The sequence below is a fragment of the Echeneis naucrates genome, chromosome 4 (assembly GCF_900963305.1).
Source record: "Echeneis naucrates chromosome 4, fEcheNa1.1, whole genome shotgun sequence".
Taxonomy (NCBI): Eukaryota; Metazoa; Chordata; class Actinopteri; order Carangiformes; family Echeneidae; genus Echeneis; species Echeneis naucrates.
The window spans coordinates 12,994,201-13,018,948 of record NC_042514.1 but is presented as its reverse complement, the minus strand read 5'-3'; the positions used below and the strand labels follow the sequence as shown (position 1 = coordinate 13,018,948).

The 24,748-nt window shown below is 39.5% G+C and overlaps 1 protein-coding gene across 7 annotated transcripts in view; it reads left to right on the top strand.

Moving 5' to 3' along the window:
• The first annotated feature begins 1,394 nt into the window (after positions 1 to 1,394).
• fryl (furry homolog, like) overlaps positions 1,395 to 24,748 on the top strand; it is a 63,906-nt gene continuing 40,552 nt past the window's right edge. For 3 of the 7 annotated variants that reach the window (XM_029500632.1, XM_029500630.1, XM_029500629.1), the window contains exons 1-3: positions 10,820 to 11,407; positions 23,098 to 23,306; positions 23,666 to 23,719. In XM_029500632.1, coding sequence (XP_029356492.1) covers positions 11,179 to 11,407; positions 23,098 to 23,306; positions 23,666 to 23,719 — 492 coding nt within the window. In that variant the 5' untranslated portion in view covers positions 10,820 to 11,178. Of the gene's footprint in view, positions 1,532 to 1,592; positions 1,612 to 5,819; positions 5,890 to 10,818; positions 11,408 to 23,097; positions 23,307 to 23,665; positions 23,720 to 24,748 lie in introns of those variants that run through there. The other 4 variants (XM_029500633.1, XM_029500634.1, XM_029500635.1 and 1 more) reach the window with 4 other exon arrangements.

The following is a 24,748-nucleotide window of genomic DNA, read 5'->3' as shown; positions in this document are numbered from 1 at the left end:
TTGTAGCTATTTTGAAAAGCATTCTTTATGTTTTATTCAACTTCAATACCTTTTTGCACAACTAAAAGTGAATTGCCAAAAAAAAAAAAAAGAAGTAATCTGGTTGACTTTTGAGGGGAGGCTATTGTAATGTTTACCAATACGCTGTTTATAATAACTAGCAGAGACATTCAGTAAGTAAGGAAAAAATAAAAAACTAAAATTAAATAAAAATTTGATTTATTTTTTTTTTTATTTCAAAGTAGTGTAAACAATTGTAAAGACAAACTTGAAGATGCGGACAAAAAGTTACATTTCTGTTTTCTTTTTAGAATCCTCAAATGTGAAATGATAAATTTAATAGAGAGATTATAATAATTAAGTATGACTGAATGGCCGTATGGTTCATCGTTAGGTAGTTCAATGGGACCAGAGTTATCTCATACCCTTGCATCAATTTTAGGATTGATAGTTTAGCTATGGAAAGAGATGTGGCTTTGCATATTTACATTGGTGGGATTATTTAGATTGACTTTAATAGTACTATGTATATTTGATGTTTATTCAGATCTCCAGTATAACCCTAACCTACATTTCCGTACATTTACCACGAGTCTGTCTTAAAATAAATGCAAACTAAAATCCAGACAAGCGCCATTTCTGTGTTGTGTTCCACTTAAAAAAATAAGTAAGGCCAGGCAGCATCTGAAATAATATTTGAGGCCAAATTAGTTAAAAACTGCTATATTTTATAACAGGTTTGTATGGCGGCTTTATAACCACAGTAATACATTTTCTTGACAGATTCAAAGCAGCATAAAAGGCTAAATACATTTTATATAAGAAGCCATAATGTAGCTGTTGGGTATGTACCCAACTATAACGTCTCTATGGTGGTGTCCGCACAGTAATACGGTGAAAAAGGTTGGATTTACATTCGTGATAAAAAAAAGTCGCTTACGACAACGTTGAAAAGATTTGTTTAGTTAGTTTTAAAATCACGGGGAAGCAGCAGGTAAAACGTGTTGGCATGACCTGTGCATCATAGATGCAATCTATGAAGCACGTATCCATACACTTCAATTCATTAACGGTGGGGTGGCGTTTGAATAAAAAAAAAACAGTTACGTGAGGTTTGTACACACAAAGCATATGTTGGCCTACGTTCTTCGCGTACCCGCCTAACCTCTTGCACGTTTCGGTGTACGCTGGTAGTTAAAAAAAGTGAACCTATGCAAACGTCTCCATATGACGTCATCAAATCAACAGGTCGTCTTTCCGGGGTCGTCACGCATTCGGTGAAATGGACGGCCGTATCTTATGTGGGCGTACACCACGATGGCCAATCACAACGAAGAAGGCGGGACAAACACGCTGCCGTCGGCTCTGACAGTGGAGCTCCCCTAACGCCGATACGGACAGAAAAAAAATCACACCGCTACGCAAATCCTTCCAATGGAGGAGGGTCAGGACGTTGAAGCTTGTACAGCAAATGAAAAAACCTCTGCAAGCTAGCTTCCTAGCTCAAGTGAAGGAAGAGGAAACAAAAGTTGTGAGTAGCATCAGCTTACCGAATAATGAGATAATTGAGGACACGGCGGTCGTTATCGGATGCAGTTAACACTGGCTTAGGTGAAGTTCCGAGATTAACTTAACCGTTGAGGTTAACGTTAGCTCTCCAACTGGGGCACCTAAATTGTTTGCTTTAGCATGCTAAAGACAGAGTTTGGCTCTGTGCGAGTGTGAGTTAATCACTTAGCTGCTTTGCAACTTAAATCAAAAACAACGTTTAACGTCCCCGTTGTCACGGCTGTTACTGCAGTCGGGATGCTAGCTGGGCTGAGAATATAGTTATCATACTAGCATGTTAAACGTTAACTTCTAGTTGACAACCGGCTGGCCAGCTAAATCAAGTTGCTGAAGCTGCTAGCTAGCCTCATGCTCACCATTAGCAGTCTGGTCAGTACACTATCAACATCGGGCTAGCTGCTAACTAAAAGCTATCATGAACGTTACCATTCTACACGTTAGCCTGTTGGAACATAGCTAGTTCTCTTTTCGATCATACTATTTTTCTCGCTTGTGAAAACTACTCGTGTCGGTCATCGACATTAGCCTCAAAACTGTTGGGTGTCACCCACACCCAGTTCACATGGTGTTTTTTTTTTTATACGATAAATACATATGGGATAGGAAACAGGGGTCTGAGCCATAAGTTGCCCAGGCTCGGTGGTTCTTATCCATGGCATGACAGTGAGAGAACTGTCAGCTTTGCATCTAACATTCCTCTGAGGACTGAACTCTCTCAGTTCAGAGTGCAGCCCCACAATGAGGCAGTTGTTCGTGGTCTGTCGAGTCCCAAGTACTTGGACACAGACAGAGAGGAATCTGGTTAGTCTGCTGTGAGTCTGGAGGTGGAGACGGCCAAACTATTTCAGATTAAGCCTCAATGGAGAAAGAAAAGTCGGTTTCTTCTTCCCTCGTGGGCCAACATCGGGGTGAACAGTGCTCTGAGTAATAGGAAGTTTTGTTGTGCAAATTTGCATTATACAGTTTTATTGCACCACTGCTCCATTTGCCTATGAATAGTTGTGCGGCTAGCAGGTGACACTAAATGTCATTGTTCTCATCTACCTCTGCTTTTGCGGTACTGTAAATTTAGATGATTATCATAATGCTTGTGATGTGAAGCTACAATGAAGTGAAACACAAGTTTTGTAATTTTGTAATATTGAACTAACCTGAGGCCTACTGGACCATCAGATTATCTGAATCCCCCCCCCCCCCCCCCCCCCCCCCCCCCCACACACACACACCTTGTGCTAGGATAACACTCAGATGGCAATACAGATGTGTTGTATATTCTCATGGACATGCTCCATCTACAGGGAATCCCCTTAGATTGTGCATATCCATCTCTCTGTTATTATCTGGGGCATAATTCCAGTCAGTCAGTGTATTTGGCCTAATCTGGTAAAACGTTAATGGTATTGGAGAGTATAGAGATGAAAAACCAAGCTCTGCAAAATGCCCCCACAGTGGCCCCTCAGTAAGCTCCCCCTGCAAGGATTAACTGTCAATGCAGTATTTCAGTGGTGACTAAAAAAATATTATGTAATACAGAAATAACATATCAATTTTTTAACTATGAAAACAGTTATGTTAATCCAAAAACGTAGTATTTTTGAACTCTACAGCAGTGATCTGTTGCGTCAGGTTTTGGGTGTCATATTTCCAGTGGTCCGCATACAAGCATATTGCGACTTATTTGTTGTTTGAAGCTTATTTTCCTACTACCCCAGGTTCCAGAAAGCAAACATCAGCTGTCCTTTTCTAACTACCCAAATACCTTGATGTGCTTTCAGCACCTGCTTCAGCCTTCAACCTGTGATTGACCCTTCAGCAGGTCACCTGGTGCCACTTGTACAAAGTCCTGACTTATCCTTGCCCAAAGTTATAGGATGCCTTGAGACTGTAAGATTCCATCTGTCAAACACTTTGCTAGATTATAATATATTGCCAAGACTGATAAGTTGTATCTGGGTGTGTTTTTGTGAGTGTCTCCATTTGAACATGGCTAAATTATTAACTGGACAACTACAAAAATACACTGTGGAACTGCATAGACATTTGACCTAAAACATTTTAATTTAATTAGATATTGTTGTAATTCAGCTTCTCTGCATCTTTCTATCCATCAATTATCCATCCATTGAACCTTAATTTATAATTTTGAATAATAAATTATTTTTTAATGCGGGTAATGAGTGATTGTTGCTATCTTCCCAGTGCAATGAAGATTTAAGTAAACTTGTGCTGATTTATATGTTAGGCCTTCTTCTCACTGATTGCACCAAAAGACTTGGCGTAATGCAGCGCACAATGCTGCCTGAGTCTAGCTAGAAATAACCTATAATTGAGCCCTGCTGAGGAAGATTATCCTTAGCTTTGGGAGAGAGGGTTTGGAGCATAATTGATGTTTGGGTCTGCCTTCACCAAAGAAACCACCCTGTCTTTGCCCTCAAGACGGCCTCCGCTGAGGTGCCAGTTTTTCAGCTATGTCTAGATGCAATCATGGTATGTCGATGCCTCACATTTTGTGGCTGTGTGTGTCATTCAGGGCAGGATAAATATGACAAATATCTGTTGAAACATGCAAAAAGGTGCTTGTTTGTATATCTCCCTTTCCAGTTAGAAGAAGCCAGTAATGTTTCCACTTATGAGGTAGTAATTACTACAGGCCAGGCCTCTCATTTAGTGCTGGAGAGAGCCAGATATAGGCTTTTACTTCTTTGTCCAATTTACCGTACACTGCCTCTTTCTGACTCAAGTTAGCCTAAATTCTTAATGACAACTGCAGTGATTAAACCATAAGGTCTATATTTTGTTGTGATAAATTTTGATCATGGTTGTGCAATTGCATGTGTCCCTCTCTACTGGAAGTTGATATGCAACAGAACAGACCAGAGCAAAGTGAAATGGAACAATCTTGTCTTTGTCTGAGCTATCTCATTCTCTCTATCTTTTTTTTCTCCAACATGGTCCACCAACCTCTTATTTTCAGTATGTATGCTGTTTCCTGGATCCAGGAAATTGTAGGCAACAATAGATGACACTGAGTTAAACATTGATGAGCTCAGTTCTGCTTTGCTGACCTTTAGCCCTTCTTGCATTAGCTACACCAAAATGTGCAATGTTCAAACTTGTTATTGTTGAACAATTTTGGAAATGCCCTGATTTGCCAGAATGATTAGCATGCTATGTTGACATACATTAAGGTATGTTTCAGTGATACCAAGAAAAATGCACATGCTTAATTACAGAGCAGGAGTCTCAGCCTGGCTGTATCTGCTACAGCATTCAGGATGTGCACAGGGTTTGGCTAACCCCTTTCTGTGGTCACACTTTTTTGTTTTTTGGAGTCGTTGAGTTGGAGCAGGAAGTCAGATGTATTATTCACAGGTCTGTCAGCATGAGAAGTGAGTGACTGCGGCTGAGAATGAATTGGTTTCATTTCACTGTGTTTGCGGTTGTAGTGTATAAGCGTTTATATATCACTGAGGCATGACTTTTGGGCTGGTACGGCGTTTTGCTTGGTTTCGTTATGTTTTGACTTGATATCTATGATGATCTGTTCTCACCATCTGCCAACAATGCTTGTGTTGAAGTTCTGTCACCTCAACTTCTCTGTCCGGCTGCTGTCTGTCTCAGTGGCTTGTTCTTCCTTCCTTTGTTTGCCTACAGTTTGATAAGGGTTAAAAGAAAATCACTTCTGGTATTGTTTTCATCATATTTTCTGTAAGTGTTGAAAGGTATGAAAATGCCACTGACTCCCACATGTAAGGTTACCTGACTATAAAAGGAGCTCATTGCAGCTACTGTGATGATAAACAGAAGGAAAGAGCAGTTTTGGAAGGCCATTGTCACTTATATAACTGCTTCTTGGATCCAGCGTGTAATCTTCAGATTATTAGTGCGCTCAGGAAAAGGTTTTTAATCTCAGTCTCAGTACAGAGCAAACCAGGCGGAAGCCAACAGTATTTTGACCCATCACAGACTGTCAAACAGCCCTTTGCCTTTTACAGCTGTATGACTGAAGAGGATGTTGTTCTTTGTCATAGCAAATTTAGAAATAATTTCAAGAAGTTTTTTTTTTTTTTTTTTTTTAAGACAAGTATTGAAGCATTTATTGAATGTAATAAATTTAATGTTGATGTTTTTCTTATTAATCCAAGTTTAATTGGAACTACTGTAAAGTTCAGGTGCAACCAAGATGGTTTGTGTTTTTGTCTATTTCTCCCATGTTTTTAAAGGAATTAATTCTTTGCTTTGTGTTTCAGATTCTTGTGCAGTGACATTGTGGGTCCTCCTTTCTTTCTCAAGTTCCAGACCCTGCTCTATGGCCTTAAGGTACGCTGCATTGGTTAAGTGAGTTTTGTTCAAAAGTGTTCTGCGGTTTAAGTTTTTACAGAAATTCAAAGATAAGCAGTGTGGAAAAGAACAGGGTGTTTGATTACTCTCTTTGCTTGATTTGCTGGATCCTGAAAGGTACATAGAAACTTTCAGTTTGTTCCTGCCTAAAATTTTCTCCATCAGCTTGGAACCACTTGTTGATTTAAAAACCCATGCTGCAGTGGTAAGTTGCAGAGTCTACTGATTTATGTTATACAGTAGGACCTGAGGCTTGATGGTTTGACATGGTGTTTCAATCTTCAGATAAAACTTAAATGTTCCATATTGTATTGTGCTTTTCTTTATAATAAGTAAATAAATAAATAGGTGTAGGTTCTATATTAGTACTCGGAAACCATCAAGTGTTGATTGCATAGAAAAATATACACAGCCTTAATTCAGGATCTCAAACCTTTAGAATAAAACACATGTAAAATAGAAAACCTTTACAATATGCCTACAATGTACATTCACCAAAAATGCAATATATATAGATTTACAGAATGGTAAGGCAAGTCTGCTGGTTTTGCTCATATCTTTTTCAGGAGGGTATTACTGTGTGAGTAGAGCTGAGGGTGTTTTGTATATCTGTTATAGAATGTAAAAGCATATACGGTATATAAAATAGCTACAAGAGCGAATAGATTACCAACACAAATATACACCATAACACAGGTTGAGCATCTTGAACCATTTTTTGCTGTTTTTGTTTTTGCAGTATGAATTTTATATTAAGCAGTCAAAATTTAAACAATCATTAATCAGGAACTAAGGATTGGATTCATTAGGTATGAAAACAACCCTCATGTGCCCCACCAGTTCTGAAGAAATCTGGATTAAAATGCCTGTGCTTCAGTCAATGTGCTTGAGCAAGGATCTGTAAATATTGCATTACTAGTGTGCTCCTCTGAAATACTTTGCTGCGGCCATGTTGTAGCCACTGGGTTATGAGATTCATCTCAGAGTGGTAATTGCTCAATTAAGAAGAGTGGATAATTTTGATGCAGAGTCTGGTAAGGTCACATTTTCACATTCTTCATGAGTTACAATTAAGTTCTTTTGGTCGCTTGTCAATCTGGACTTGGAAGAACTACCTCTATCTCTTTGTCCCAGTGACTAATCGTAAGAAGTATTTAAAAAAAAAAAAAAAATCCACATTTTTGTTTGAGGATGATCAACTCACTTTTATGGGGCAGCCAGACCTGAAATGTCAAAGTAGCTATCTTGTTCCTCTAGTTTTTTAACTTTTAGGTCTATCTACAATACACAGTTACAAGCAAAATAAAGCAGTCTGAAGGAGAGGGGATTGTACATTTAATATAATTAGGTTTGTGTGTCATTTATTAATGGAACATTCAGTATTCATAGCTAAACAGTAACTTCAACTCAGGAAACTGAATCTTAAATTTTAGGTGGCATTTGCATTTCAGGAAGAGTTGGGGTTTTTTTTGTTTTTTTTTTTAACTGTATTTATGTGGACTCTGAAGACCTTAGACAGACCTAGATATTGCACTGAAGAAATTGTAAAGATACATGCAAAAATGAAATGTAAATTTACTGTTGCATAATTTCTGCCCGAGAGTCTTCCACACGATTGGCAGGCTTTGAAACTGGAGTGGCAGTTTGGACCATTAGAGGGCAGTGCAGTATTGTTTTCATATTCATCTTGACATGACATGGACCTAGGTCTGTTACTCACACCCAAAGCAGTTAAAATAACTTTTTTAGGCTAAGTGTTGACAGTGTACTGACCAGCCCCCCAGCTGACAGCAGAACAGCCTCTTGACTTCTGGGCTCCAGTCCGTGAGTTTTCCTGTTTTCTCCTGCTTGAAAGCAGATTAAGGCAGAGGCGGGTGGGATCCAGAATGTCAGAGGAACGCTGCACATTGTTCCCAGAGCTTCCTCTTCCACATTCCTGGGTTGATAGGGATCTGGGCCTCCTGTGCAGGGTTATTGTTCTAACACAGCAGCACCACAGACCTGGCTCCAGCAAAGCACAGCTGCCTCCACCAACTATTGTGGTGCTCAGACCAAGTGATGGCTATCTTTGCCTCATCAGTCATCTCTCTCTCTCTCTCTCTCTCTCTCTCTCTCTCTCTCTCTCTCTCTCTCTCTCTCTCTCTCTCTCTCTCTCTCTCTCTCTCTCTCTCTCTCTCTCTCTCTCTCTCTCTCTCTCTCTCTCTCTCTCTCTCTCTCCTCCATCTCATTTAGTAATTCTTGCCTAGATCTGCTGCCTCAGCCTCTTGCACGATGCCAACAAATACCCCTTCTTGCAACTTAAAACAAATTTTTTCACAATTGTCCCATGTGTATGGTTCTTTTAATGTCTTAAGTAATATAACAATATTGTATACATTTATTCAACAAATCTTTTCTGACTTCTTTTCCCCGTTGCTGAAGGTATGTGTCATAACTACAACAGACTAATTAGGAAGAGGTCAGACAGTCACACAGATTTTGTATGATCTTGATGTATAGATGTCACTAGATGACAAATCCATTTGCAGCAGTGTTTTGGAGGTGACTGGCCACTCAAAGGGTTGAATCCAGTCCAGAACTCAGTGTAAATTTATTTCTTTGCAGCAGTAGGAGTGTGTGGTGTCATCAACAAAGGCCTGCTTGCTCCCTATAGTACAGAAGTAAAAGCAATTTAAGGGTCAACTAACATAGTCACATAGAGAAAGTAAGTAACATTTTTTAAAGGATTTAAGATTGTTAGGATGTTTTCAGTATGGGTGAGCCAGACTCATAAACGTTTTCTAACAGTTTGCCATCAAATCTTGCTGAGCATTTTCCATTTTCCTTATGCTATTTTGTGGCTTGATAGTTGATTTCATCAATTTGTTTGTATAGCTTGGTGTGTTCTTTGCCAATTGGCCTCTAGAGGGCAATCTTTTTGGGAAACTGTTGCGTTGTATTTCTGAGGTCATTTTGTGACTATTGCCATGGTGCTGGTTGAATGCTGACAGATAACTGTACAGTTTTGTTTTTTGCCTTCAGTTTTTTTTGTTCTCCTCCCCTCTCATACTCTTGAGACATTTATTGAAATAATTACATCATTGCACCGACATTTTCACATGATTTAGGAGAGGGTGGAAGCACTTTCTCACTGCACTTACTAGCCTTACCCACAGTGTATTTTTGCTTTAGTGTCCTGACCCAAATTTTCTGGAAGTAGGTTTTATTCTGGCACGACAACATTTCACAACTATGAGAAGAAGAGGTTTTATGCACTAATATTTGCCTTCTAGTTAAAAGCTTAGTATTTTTCAAACCACAGGGCTGACCATAATTATCATTATGGCATTTAAAACAGTTTGTTCTACAATTAGATTTCAGACCAATCCAATATCAGTATTGGGTACTGATACTGATGTCATTTGCTCATTGGATATTGGAATGATGTTACTGATCCAAATTCTATAGACTAATGTTTTTATGAGTTATCAAAATGTAATATCTTGCAGTGTTTCCTCTAGGATTTTTTTCAGCAGCAGGGGCAGGCTTTCTGGGGGGCCATGGCCACATAAACAAATGACACTTGACTGCAGATTTAACTTTTACAACCTATTTATTGGCAGGTCAGTTGAAAATGGCTTTTTCGCTTACAACCACTACAACCTATACATTGTCATATACAATGTCAGATAAAGGCTGAATGTAAAAAGTAAAAAAAATACATAAAACAATAAAATTAAATAAACAAACAGTAGGGCAAGTCTCCCTGCCAAATATTAATTGTTTATTACATAAAAAACTATTACATAAAAATTTTTTAGTAACATTAGGAGATTTACACTCAAAACTGCGCACTTTTGTATAGATATCTAATTACTAGTATTTGATAATGTATTACGGTGCTGTAGATTTGTTTAACTTTTTCACATTAAAGGAGTTGCTGCAAAGTAAAAGTTAAAAACAAGGAAAAATCAGTTGCATACTGACTGATTTTCTTTTTATTTACTTCATCACGCCTTTTGTAAAGATATCTTTCTAGTGTCTCTAGCTGGAGGTCCAACTGTTGTGCTGATTATTTTGGGTCTCTGGTACAGTCTTGACAAAATTTTACAGATTTTTAACTGATGTTTATTGGAGTCTTAATTTTAGTGAGGCAGAAGAAGTATTTGTGTTCTGTCATATTGCTTAATTACTTTCCATAGGGGTGGCAAAATTAATTTATGTTCTGCGCTGTTGCAGCTTTTCGTCACTGTGGTTGACTGGCTTTGTTTATGTTTAAATGTCCTTTTTAATTTCTTTCTCTTGGTCCCTGAGAACAGCAAACCCATGTTTTTTTTTTTTGTTTTTTTTTTTTAGGCATTGAATTTTCAAGAGTGCCATGACAGACAGTATAGTCCCTCTTATGGCTCAGCTAGGGATATTTGGAAGTGTTTGAGTTTGCTGCAGGTACAAGCTGTGCAGCCAAGCAGAGCACAGAAGTCTGCCATCACCTTCTTTCACATACTCCATCACTTTACTCATTCTGCTTCTCTTCATAATAGCTCAGTGCAGTGAAAGCAATGGGAGGGGTGCTCTTGTTTTATGAGCAACTTAGCAAGAAAACAAACAAGCATTTCTACTTGAATACTAATAAGCCCCATTCTGACTATGATAAGGAGCTATCAGTAAAGGCAGACAGATTCCTACTTCTTATAGGGACTGTCAATCTGCTTCCTCCTCTCTTGCTCTCTTAAAGTAGTGAGCAACATAAGCCAGCAGGGTGTGGCTGGTGTCGTCTCTGTTGTGATTGGCTGTTGGCCCAGGCTTGTGTTATCTCCTGTGGAACATGTTCTAGTCCCACCCCAGATAGTGCCTGGCACTCGACCATAGTCCTGCCTACTCACAATGACATCATGACCCATGAAAGTGCCATGTCTGTTTGCTTTTTTGGCTCACTTTGAGCAGACAGGTAACGTTGCAGTTTTGGATGTTTCTCGCTCTGTCACGTAGGCTAGGTACAGCAAACAACTTGTCCTATTCTGGTTAGTCCAGACTAGCAGCCTTAAGAGTCTGACAGCTTGTGTGTCTTCTGGTCTGTAAGGGCAGATCTCATGGCCCACACATTCAGGCCCAAACACTGACTGACTGGGTAACTGCTGAATGAAGGTGTCAGCTGAGACGATACCCTGCCTGCACGCTCATCTGTAAATGGGGCAGATGTGGCAGACTGATAGTTTGTATGGGAGAATGGCAAGGCACAGGATATTGGACTACGCACCAGAGTGAAAGGCAGGAAAGGTCCCACTGACAATGGAGTTTCTAAAGAGCCTGGTTCCAGCTGTCATCTCAGGGGAGGTGACCTCTGAACATGGGGGAGCTCTGGCCAGAGATACAGGTCCTCGGCTCCTTCGCATGAAAAGACTGGGCCTGCTAGCCATGGGGCAGGCCATTGAAGAAGGTCAAGTTGATCCAGAGACAGAAGTAAATCCGGGGATTGCCTCCTCCAAACCTGCTCGCAGTTATCGAACACGCCTCAAAGGTACAATGACTGAAATGCATACCGATAGAGTAGTCATTTGTTCAAATGCTTTTCTGTTAATGAACTAGGCCACTTTTTAATAATTTAGATGTTCAAATATAAGTTGAGCTTTATTAACATGCAACCAAAGGTTGGCTTTAATCCACCTGTGCCCAGTGTGTCAAGATATGAATACTGCACTGAGAACTAAAGAGTTCTACATTTATCAATACATTTTTCCCACAGCTTACATTTACCCAGCTGTCAGCAGAATCAAGCTGTCAATCTGAACGATGGATTCACTGACGACATGAAATAATGTTGCATCACGGCAATTGTTGTCTTCACTATTGCTCTCACTTTCTCCTGGTTTTGATTCCTTCAGGTTCAGTCATTCAAGAAGTTGTTAACAGAGAGCCAAATTATGAAAGAGTCTCTTCCATCCATTAGAAACAGAACAGACTATGAATTATAAGTACAAAGTCAGTATTTTACTAAACCTTTACAGTGTCACAAAAATTTGGTAGTGAAGACTGCAGTTTCTGTTTTAACTTTTATGATCCAGATGTTCTATACAGAGATCTCTTTCAGCATCAAACAGTAGACAAAGTGATTAAATGTATATATATTATATAAAGTGCAGATTTTTTTTTCTAACTGTAGGACTATTCTTTTGCACTAAGACAAGGTTAATATAGTAGTAGATTTTGGATTTACTAGCATCAGGTGCCCCAAAAAATGAATGCTGATGTTGCTTTGTCTGCTTTAAGTGAATGTGTTAGAAGTTGTTTGTTAACACAGGAAAAAAAAAAAACATTTTCAGGCTTAAATATGATATATATATTTTTTTGTGTGTGTTTGTATGGCCCTATGATCCACATCTTTAATAAATCTTGGTTTATAAACAAGGATTGTTGTAACAAAATGGTTGAAACTATGTCTGGCCATTTACACATTTAGCCATGCACAACAGCCCTGTAACACAGGAAGATGACTGTCAAGGCTATAGTGTGCACCACTTCACTGTTTATTTGATGCTGTATCACATTGTGCTGGCTATTGCTTTTGGGTGATGATGTTGCACTGAACAGCATTATGTGCACCCATCAAAGGAAGGCTGTGATGCAGGCCCAGTCCTTGTAATGCTAAGCTACTCCCATTGCGAAGTAAGCCCTAAACAGTTGTCTTTAACAGAGAGTGAATCAAAATTGATATTGGTGCACACTCAGAATCTGTAGATATCAGCGATTTATGTCTTGGCAAATAATATGGATACTGTGACAGCTGTAGCAAAAGTTTTATTAGTTCTGATGCACGAGTTGTGCTGAGAGTATTAATCTTCTGATATAAGTCTCCTGCATGGTCTTCAAGGTAGTTAAAGATTTAGTAGATTTGTGCACACATATGTGCATGAGGGCCAGTTTGCACCAGTGGTGGGGAAATGACTTGTCAGGCTCTTGGGCTGCTTCTTTGCCATTCAACCTGTCAGAGCATGCTTGCTCCTCTTTGCTCATGGCTAAAGCATGACTCAACACAGCCTCCTGCTCTGCTCACCTAGCCTGTTAGCCCTGCCACCATGGGACTCGTCATCCAGCTCAACTAACCCACAGTAACATTTTGGTTTGGATTTTGGATGAGCAGTGAGGACAAAAGTAATTAACCAGTACTTGGATGTTTTTGTTATGTGTTCACCTCAGAGCAATTGTGCTATGTTCATATTTTTTAGCTGCAGGATTGGGAGGGTTGCACATATTTTATTTATATACCTCAAATTAAGCCCCAAAAGCATGACTTTCCCTGTTTATTACCATGACGTTCTGCTGTAATTAGTGTTAATGCAGTTTGAGTCTTGACTGTGTTCAGCAGAGTGCTCTGTCCCAGGCCCGGCCCGGCCCGGCCCAGCCTGGCCTCCACCCACCGCTCCATTTAACTCAGCTTCTCCACTGTTCCCAGTCCATACAAAGTTAATGATGCTAGCTAATGCTAGTTAATGATAGCTCTACAGGGGTGTTAAAATGGACCACTACACACACAGCAGCATTATGACTGTAGCAGATACACAGCCTCCTCACTGTTAAGATGATAGTTGTCGGTCGTAACGCCATTATCGTGGCTACTGTCGCTGCTTAATGGCCAATGTTGCTGCAGGAGGAAAACGCAACCAGTTGTATTTGAGAAGGAAAAGCAATTATTATTGACAGCCATTAGCCGCGGCTAGCAGCTTTTAGCTAATGTTGACTTAATGTTTGTGACTGATTAGTGTTAATTTCTCTCCTTAAGTCCAAGAGTGAAGTGGAGAAATGTTAGCTTACTGCCATCTTTCGGCAAATTATTTTTGCATCTTTCATTTAAATAATTATATTTCTTAATGCCTTTTACAGTTTTTGCCTTTTATCACCTTTTATCAAAAAAGCTATGGAGTATTGAGTATTTTCCTGGGTATTGTTACTGAGTAAAAAAAAGTTTGTATCTTGACAATAACAACATAAATAAATGGATAAATACATTTTGTACATACTTAAAAAGCTGTAACGAGAGCAGTCCTTTTCTAATTTAGATATTTAAACTTGTGCAGAGTGGGAAAATTTAAATTTGATAGAAAAATCAGATTCAGAAGATGTAAGACTGTTAGGTAAGATCACAATTAATACCCATCCTCCACATTGAGAGGCATATGAGGGGGAAATTCTTCTTAATTTGAAAAAAATTTGTGAGCTGTGTCATGAGGAAAGTGGTGAGATTAGAGGGATTGATGGAAGGAGATAAATGGCGATGGCGTAATGCTTATTAATACTCAGATCATTTGTACTGTGTTAAATGGAGAACTCGGTACCGCTCCCTTGTTGCAGAACTGGCATATCTTGAATTGGTTTTTAGGGTGGTGCAATTTTTTCTTTCTGTCATTTTTCTTTCTTTGTACACTGTGACATCAACTAGTTGCTGGATCTACAGCTGAGGTTTTGGGAAGTATTTGACTAGGACAGTATTTGGTTAATGGGTGCAACAGGCTTCCTGTTTGTAATTTGGGAGTGTTTGGAGCATGTGACCGAACATGACTGGGCACTTGTTGGGTGTACTCCTGAAAGGAAAATGCGTATTTCAGTCTGAACAGACTGTAGGGTGTGTAACCAGACAGGCTGGACAAACTTATTCATCTACTTTCTTAAATGGTTATTAGCTAACTGTGGTGAAACAAACCCGCTAATGGTGCATGACTGCCAATTTAGTGGGACTATGGTGTCATAACTCTGAGGACAGTTCCAGTGAATCATTGTTATTTGCTTTTTCCCCCATCCTACCAGCTCTAAGTAAATGCTCCACCATTATGGAAAAACTTGAAGAGGGCTCATTTGAGGAAGTGCTAAAAGCAATGAGCTGGCTTTTGTGTACCTGTGTTAAAGCGTAAAGAGTTTTAATTTGTAATTTTCATTCCATAGAGACTCTAGTCGTCTGACAAGAATGAGTCTTTGAATTGGCTGGCAAATATTTGTGACTTTTCTCTCTCTCACTGTGACAAGAGGAAAAAAGTTATCACTGGGTTTTTCTTTCAGTTCTGCACCTATCAGGAATTATACCATGGGAAGATATACCCACATATTTTTTTGGACAAAAAATAAAATTCCAGTGTAATTGTGCTGAGTTTGTCATGATAATTATCTTGAGAAGGAATGAATGGCTGATTGCTCATTCATGGAAGCAGGTTAAAGTGAGTAGATGCAAATCTGCGTATGCAGTTGCACTGCATACGCAGATTTCTGTGATGGATCTAAATGGCATGTCCTCTGCAGCCCAGGCATCATCGGGGAGGTCAGGGATTGAATTACAGCTCCTATCGATTATTTTTCCCACCACTGCCCTTCAGAGAAGCCAGAACAGGAAATGTATCCTCCACTCTGTGGGCTCCTGGGAGGAGCAAGCTCCCCAATACAGTCTGCAGTCAGAATGGCAAGCTGTCTGTCACCGCCCCCACTTTGTGAATGGAGCTACTATAGCTCATGATAGTTGTGCATTAAATTGGGATTATTTGACCAGCAAGGTCCTCTTTCCAGGAAGACAATGTTTGTTATTTGAAGTCCTCAACTAGCATCAGGTTTTGACAGAGGCTCTTAGTTTGAATGCTCCCTGTTGTCAGTTATTTCACTGCATTCCTCAAACAATAAGGCTACTTGCCAGATTACTAGCCACAATTCTTTGCATGCTTATGTTAAATAATAAGACTGATAAATTGATACTGTGAACTCACCTTGTTTAAATGCAATATGTTTGTGTGCAAACACATAGCTTCTGCCAGATTAGTTCTGCTTTCCGCCTACTTTTTCACATATAAAAAGGCTTTTCTTACGTTTTGCTATCATATAACAGACATTTTAGACAAAGTCAGTTAAGTATTTTGTTAATGTCCAGGAAAGCGTAACATTGAAATGTCCCATATCCAAGATGTCCTCAAATGAAATGGATGAAAAATGTAATTGCTTCAAATGTGCAGTGGTATCACAAAGAATCTGAGTTTCACATCAGGGAAACACCAGCCAAGGCTTCACAAAGCATCTGCTTGTGTTGTGTTTGTTTGCAATGAGCTCTGCCTCATTTTGCATAACTTGTGTAGTGGAGGACATGTGACAGAGGGAGAGACTGAGGGCGAGAGAGAAATGAAGACTAAACTAAAAAGAGGACAAAGAGCATTTGTCTTTTGCAACCTTCTCAGTGCTGTTCCTCCTCAGAATATTTTGTTAACAAACTTATCCAGTGCTTGACTGCATATTTACTTAATGTCATGTGGATCTGTTTTTCCATTCAGGGCAGGAAAAATTGCCCTCAATGAGGGATCAAAGTATCAGTTGAATTTCGTCTTTGTCTCTTTGAGGTTCACGAAACATGTTGGGCTGCTTGCTCAATAATGCAGTGTGCAGCGCATTTGTATATCAGTCTGTTACTATGACTGGTGGCTTTTGGACAGAGCAATGATGTAATGGCTATGACTCCATTGGGTGTGAACGGTTAGTTTAGCAAACAGATGAGCTGTGATTGCTGTCATACCATTATGATTTTGGAGACTGGTAGCGAATACCACTAATAGTGTTCTTCCATACCCATTGCTTGGTGGTTTGAAAGGTCTTTATATACTCCTTAAGATTTCTTTGTTTTGAAGCTGGAGATGCATGGTGAACATTATTTAGAAATATAATATTTATATTATTTTGGGACAGAAATTTTAATTGGAGCTCAACTACTGGTTTTGTGTACGCACTTCCATTTTCATTTTATCCTTCCTTATTTCTTTCTTTCCTCTGTCCTCCCATTTTTTTTCCTTTCCCTCCTACTGCAGTCAGGGATGACGCATCAGTATTGCTGTAGAGCTTACAGGAAGTGTCGTTTTGATAGGGCAGTGGAGAGGCAGCACAGTAGCAGCTCTGACATGCGTATGCATTGCTGAACCACAGCCAGGGAACACTCGCAGCATTTTGATGACATCACCCACCCCCACACTCTGCTCCTGCCTCCCTCTGTTTGCTGTTGAAACAAGCTCTGTCTCACTCAGAGAAAAGAGCAGGCATCAGTAAAAGAACAAGAGCTAGTCGGGAAGAGGAGGGGCTGATCGCGAGCAAATGGAGAGGGAGAGAGCTTTGAGGGGAGGTGGAGAGTGGCTAACAGTGCTAGCGGGCTAGGACTGGTGCACTCACACACATACACGCACGCACACATACACATACACACACACACACACACACACACACACACACAGGAAGAGAAAGGGAGAAGGAATATCACTGTGCATTGTTCAGACTTCTGTCGTGTACTGTTTTGCTGCTGTTTTCTCTTCTGTACAGAGCAAAAGTTCTCACGCAGTTTTGTCGGTTGCCTTTCTGGATTTTTCTGAGCTGAAGTGAGGATGAGGGACACTGGATTGGCAAGGGGGCAGCAAGCGCTGGGGTGGAATACTTCTCTAACTAGCCAGGCTATGCCCACTCTCTTTTTCTCCCAGCTCACTTTCACTCTTCAGTGAAGTAGCTGGTAGAGGAAACATAGTACCACTTTTTGGATCACTTTTCCTGAGCAGCTGTTTATACTGTCTATCGGGATGATGCCTTTAACGAGCACCTGTGGCGGATAGTATAATGCTCCAAGTCAGGGAAAGGAGCTGTAAGTGTGAGAGGTGGAAAGATTTTAATTTTTGAAGGTGTGTATTTTTAAGGGGAGAGTGGCTGGGTGTTTGTTTTGAAATGAAAAGGTTTTATGACATGAAAGTGAGAGGAGACCTTTAAAATCTGTGCCTTGAGGTGAAGCCTAACTTTTGAGAGCCGCCATGCTGAGCCTGCAGGATTCAGTCTTCTTTGAGATCAGCATCAAATCTCTGCTCAAGTCTTGGAGTAGCAGCTGTGAGTACCTTACACACATATTTACATACCACACTCAGCCACCAGACTTGCTACACACAGCCAGTGGACTGTGTGCAGAAGAGTACACACTTGTATGCAGTCCGTGGTCATATCTCATATCTCCAAACTCTATAAGAAAGTGGTTATTAACGGAAACAGGATGGCTGATTGTGTTTACTGCTCACCATCACTCTACCAGCTTCCAGTTGTCTCACAGATAATATTAATTTGATATCCATCTGCTGATATAGAACAGAGATGGACCTGGAGTAACAAGCTTTTATAACCATTATCTCCTTTCTTACTTGGGGCATCTAATGTTTCCCTAATATTGATTTTTCTTCTGGTTCCCTTCCTATTATTAGCTTTCCATAGAGCCTATTACATCACAAAAAAAAAAAAAAAATGCACTACCTCCTCAGTCTTACTGAAATGAAGTGATGGACAAAAGTGGATTGCACAGAGTGATCAGAACTGCCGAGCCACTAATGCTGATTCATCACACCAGTTGTACCTTAATAATTCCACCCAAGATATTTGACCTTACACCCTTTGGTTCATTATGTTATGTGATCTTGTACAAGTTTGAAAATAAATGGCATACATTTTATGCTTGTGTTTATTTTTTTTAATCCTCGACTGCAATTTAAATGACTCATGGTGTTTCAAAGTATCTACCTCGGTTTTCATAAAGCATACCATACATAGTCTCTGTGAACTATTGCTGTGACTACACAACCTTAATCACACAAACTCTAAACAATCCTCTTGGGAGGAATGTTAAGTCTGGATCATCATCTTGTGTCAAGCCATCAAGCGACTTCCAAAATCATTTAGAGACTGTTTATGGATAAAATAACTAGACTTTAATTTTGTCACAATTCAATATCTGGCAAGTCAAGGACATTAATTTCATCAATGCAAAAATCCTAAAAATACAGTTAATAATTTCAGCTCATAGTATTAACAACATTTCTCACAATGTCAATGCACACTCTCCCTATTTTCTCACAGTATTCATCATCTTCATCAAGTCAACAGAGAGCATCATGTTATCAAAGTATAATCTTTTGCCCTATTTCTCCCTTGATCAGTAGAGCAGTGTTGATCAGAGATTTAGGTTTGCCCTTTTCAAATCATATCCAAAAAAATCACACCGATTAATTATTTTCGCAGATGGCTCATCTTAGTCAAGGTAGGCAACATGAGGACAGGCTGTACATTAGAGATATCAGGACCTAAGGACACTTGTCTGATACTTGGTGTATTAACAGAGGCACATAATAGTCTAACAAATTTGGTAAAGAAAATGGATTATTTCTTTAAAGCAGAATAATAGCTCAGTCACTGACATGCTGGAGCTTTGCTTAATGGGGTTTGAGTGTCATCCCTGTCACTGTTACTTTCCTCTCAGTCCAAACATATGCAAGTTTGGCACATTAAAAACCTATGAGATTTCTGAGAAACCCTGGGCTTACCCTACTCTGTGACCCTTATGTTCTTACTAAGACTTTTACTAACATCAACATGAACAGGATATTAGATTGACGTAATAAAAAGACAATGACCGTGATGTGTTTCTCTTGTAATATAAGACATTTTCCATACATCTAAGAATGATGTTTTCTAAGTTCCTATCCTCCATGTAATAAATAAGTAAAAAAGTAAAAAAAAAGAAAAACAATAAATCCTCTACATTACAATTTCTTTTCTTTGACAGTCCTATTCTCAGTTTTACTTCAATTGTTGTGGTTGAACACAATTTTAGACCTTAAATTACTACTCTGAATCAGCAGGAGCACCTAAAATTACATTGTTTTCAATGTTATCTTCCGAAGTAATACAAGTAAGCAGGTGGTAAAAATCCACCTGTTTCTGCCTTTTGGCCCTCTTTCTATTTTTTGCCTTTATTAACATTTATTCCCATTCCAGTACTGTTTTCCTCTTTCATCTGGCCTCCTAAACAAAGTGGCCCCAAAGGGCCTCAGAATCCTCAGTATGTTGCTGTATTACCACTCCCACTTCCTTGCTCTGCTTGTGGTGTTTTCCCTCTACATCTGTGTTGTGAATTCAGAACATTTTGTTGAATTATGTTGTTCAAGTGGAACACATGCTATAAAAAAGACTAATGTTATTAGTTAGGTCACAGTTTGGCCTTTTTATTAAATCAGTTTCTCTTTCATGATTGCAAATGTTTTTCACCCTCCCTTACCAAATCAGATTTTCCCTGGATCTTTTAAAATATATTTCATTTCTATTTTGAAGTGCTAATGGTGAAGAATGAACCAGTAGGAACTTGTCAGAGACTGAGCATGTTGAGACAGTCAAGCAGAATTGGCAGTGCCACAGCACATAAGCATTGGCAGTGATTCTTTTGTCTCTGCCTAAAGAAGATGGGCATGCTGACAGTCTTGCATTCCAACTGTTTGTGTGTATGTTTGTGCTGTTGTTTCTGGTTGTCCTGACAGGGGTTTGGGAGGGCTTTATTCTAACTGTGACAAGGTGGAGTCGCTGCTCATATAGTTGTGTAATCCTGCAGGGTGCTCTGTTGCTTAAGCGCAGCCATTAAAGTGCACTTTTGCAGACCTTGCATAACGGAACGTGATGAGCATTTTTCTATACATCACTTTAGCAGTTCTTTGTTTCAGATCTGTAGCTGCAGCTTTGGGGTTCAGATGCCAGTGTTTTCTTCAGCTTCAACTGGTTTTCAGTTTGAAATATATTGAATACAGACTCGATAAAACCTTTCAGTAGATTCAGCCACAAGCCTTTTTTTTTTTAGCATTTGCATATTATTAGAAAAGTGTGCTTGAACGTTTGCATTTTGATTTGAATGGGAAATCAAAGATGACCTTAGGACCAGTCACTGAATAGTGCTGAATTGTTAAACTTTCAGTCCGTACAGCTCCTGGTTTGAAACGGAAAAAATTATAACCAACCCTCTTAAAATTTGAATGCAATTATTTGGTCAGTTTTGGTTGGTCGGTTGTTTTTGGCATGCCACAAATGACTGGGATCTCCTAGTGGCACAGAGCAAGTGGGGGGAGGGGCAGCACAACAACATGGTTAAGCAAAGGATGTCTAGTGTCCCGTTTCCATTCAAGGGAGAAAGTGTGTTCGATATTAGTACGTGTGAACCAGTCGATCACCAAGCCTGGTCCTGGGTATCCAGGGTGTGAGACAAAAGAAGACTGGAATGGACAGTGGACAAAGCACTTGACTGGATATTAGAAGCTTGGTATGTGACATCATTGGGGATGTTGGTGAAGCACAGTAAACAAAGAGGGAAATTCTTGAAAGGCCCTCTGTGCTGCTGGACAGCATGACCACAATACTTGCTACTACACTGCTGCTGTCACCCTCCCACTTTCATTTGCTACACAGAAAATACTGTGATTATTAATTTAATTGAAGAATTAAATAAAAACATGTTGTGAAATGACCATGCTATTTATCCATCCATTCATCTATCTTCATTCACTTATCCAGGGTCAGGTTACGGGCCATGTTATTTAGCTTTTTTTTTTTTTTTTTTAAACAAATCATTCTACATCTTCTGAAAGAGAAACAGTATAAGATGGTAGAAGCTGACTAATTCTATGCTAATTTTGCAATAAATAAAATGTGTTTGTCTCATGGTAGCATGCTCATTTATTTTTTATTCTGTCTTCTGACATTTTATTGAATTGTTATCAGTTTTATTCAAGAAGAATGGTAGCTGCTGCTGCCAAGGTCAAATAAGTCACGTGCATGTCTGACATCCACATTGGTTTATTGATCATTAGTATTCTGTAAAATATTATATCAAGTTGTAGGGCTCAAGAGCTTCAATATGTCTGACTTTGTACTTGGAAATTAAAAAATTATTTACTGATAAACTGACATGATATGAACATGATATGAAAACAAAACATACATGTGTTGTAACAGTAAATTTCCCATACATAGTATAAATAAAGTACTATCTTATCTAAAAATATACATAGTGTGTATGTAAGGGGGAAAAAAGCTATTGTAAATAACATCAGCAACTAAAGAAACAGTAACTGGATACCACACGATTGGTAGCAAAATCAAAATGATTACCTGAGTATTAATTGTTGTTGACCTTGAGGAAGTTGTATTTGTCACCACTCTACTGCTTGCAGTCTTGTCCATGATTGTAATTGGTCATTTGCAGCAAGCCCTTACTCATCTAGTGTGTCCACTTGGGTTGATTTACTGAGTTGATAACCATTGCTGCGTGACCTTTCAGCCTGCTCATAGTGGCTGTTAGTCTTAGCGAAGATAACAAAATATCCTGACTTTGTTGAATGTAGTATGTGGCACAGGTCCCTGGTGTGAAATGCAATTCAGTTTTCAGTTAATCTGAAATGGTTCAAGCACAACAAAACTATTGTTAATTTAGAGTCTCAATCGTCTTTATCAGACTCTCACTAGGAGTTCAGCTTCCTCATCAATGGACATATCGCCACTTAAAAGTGTATGTCATATTTATATCATGCTTTATCTGTGGGATATAAATGTGTTTCCGCAGCTGAAAAACTTGTTTTTACTGCACTTCTGTTCCATGACTGTTACTGTGACAACCAGGAAGAAACAGAACAAGGCTTTTCCTGGGAGGGAAGGAGGTAGAGGGTCAGTTTACCACTGGCTGTCCACTTGGCTGGAAGTTTTGTCCTGCCTGAAACAAATGCTGCAAGGCCATTTTTCTGAGTCTGTGTACCTAGATGAGCTTCATGTTAGTGATGCACTTTTCATGCTTTTTATTTTATTGATAAAGAGCAGATCATGCAGAGTTTGGTCTTATTTTGTAGTAGGAATTCATGAGGTGTTAGGAATTTAATTCAGTGTTTTTCACCTGCATAAAAAAGATTTTAAAATTCTTTGATTAGGGGTTTTGATTAATTTGGGCTGTAGCTTTTTGGCTGTCTAGCTAAATCCTGCTGATTTTCAGGATGGAATTAATTGGAAAATTAAATTGAATAAAAAATAATACATAAATAATTATAAATGAATACTATTTTGTGTAGAATTACCAAACTATCTGCACCTGCATCTGCATGCAAATGTGCAGTGAGTCCTGGGTTCTCCTAGTTACTCTAATGAAAATATTTCAGGAACCCATTTGAAATACCGCTGAAGATCTACCACTGAAGAAGATTCAGTTTTACAGAACTTTAAACCTTTTTAACCTTTTAAGAATGTGGATTAGATTAGAACTAGTGCATGACATTGAATGCTTTATGCCAAGTGTGTTGTTGTTATTCTGACCCTGGTGTTTCAGTTCCCCACGTATTATTTCCTCACCTCTACCCTCTGGCCTTTTTGTAGCTTCTGCACCAGTCAGCAGCAGCGTGAGTAGACGCCGTGCCCCATCCTCTGTGACTCCCCTCTCGTGGGAGAAACACAACATTGCTGCCATGTCGAGCATCACCATCGACCCCGAGCTCAAGCCAGGGGAGTTTGTCATCAAGAGTCTATTTGCAGAGTTTGCTGTGCTGGCTGAGAAGAAGATTGAGATGGTGATGGCTGAACCGCTGGTGAGTCCATAGAGGGGGGAGTCAGAGCTGGTGTCAGGAAACCCAGGAAATGAAATTCAAAGCATAACACAGTGCTGAGACAACTGCTCCTCTTTTGCAGCTAAGAACCACGCCTTTAGCTGCTGCAGGGGGAAAAAAAAGAAAAAAACAAAACAAAACAGTTTTTGCATATGAGAGATGCATGAATGATTAAATTACTTATTTGCTAATATCACTTTCAGCTTAGGCATTATATTTGAACTGCCTTCTTATTCGCTGTCATTTGAGAACTTAAAATAAAACATCAGCAAGTACCAATGACAGGTGTGCTTGGTTAATAACAGCCTTCCTAATCTCTTCCTATCTGACCTTTCTTACAGGAGAAACCCCTGTCCCGATCCCTCCAGAGAGGAGAAGATGCACAATTTGACCAGGTCAGTCCAGCCACAGTGATGGCCAGGAGATTAAAACTGTACCACATGTGGGAGTATGAATGTGACACAATCATTTTCCAGGTCCAAAAAGGATCCTTTCCATTCTGTCTATGTGTATGCAGTGTTTGAATCCCCAGCTCCAACCAATCAATGCCCCACTCAATGGCCTGTCTGTCCCTCATCTGTAGCTGGCTGCAGACCTCTATACAATGGGCCTGCCTGCTGCAGAATGCTTTGTTCAGCACAACACAAAGCCAGTGAGGATATGGTGCTATAGATCCAGCTGTCCCTATTGTGAGTGAGAGAGCGAGAGAGAGAGAAATAAAATGGGTATAGAGAGTGCAAAAGTGAGAGTGTAGAATTGCTGTGTCATCGTCAGCAGTAAATCAGCATTGGGGGCTGAAGTGTATCTGCCTTGTACCATAAGGGCAAAGGGAGCAGTTGCATAACTCTCCTACCTAGCATCCATCATCCACATCTCTTAGCACGCAGCACTGGGCCACACACACAGTTGGATGCTTGGACACATTTTCCCATCTAAATGAACAGGAAAGTGTTTCCAAACTCTTTTTTATTTTATTTTTTTTACTGGTCCTGTGTGCCATAACCCTGGTGAAATGAGTGAGTGAATCTTAATTGATACATGTGGACACCCTCACTGAAAACGCCCTTTGAATCCTGGGCCAATGGATGCAGGCTCCACACTGTGTCCAAACTTTTTATTTTTTATTGGTCCAGTATATATGTATGTATATGTACACACATACTTGTAGTTTGTGCCTACTATTGTCCATGATCTAAAGTCTGAATCTGTATTTACATGCTTGTAATAAATTTGCTACAGCCTTCAATCTGACATATTGATGCACTGACGCAAATTGTCCCCAAATTGTCAGTGGATGGCACTGTGCCAAAACAGGAAAATATGGACAGTACAATTACAAAATTAGATAATTAGAATTGAAATGTTGGCAAACCATTGACAAGAAATTAAATCAGACTCATTTGACCTGTTGTAGTTTTTGCCTA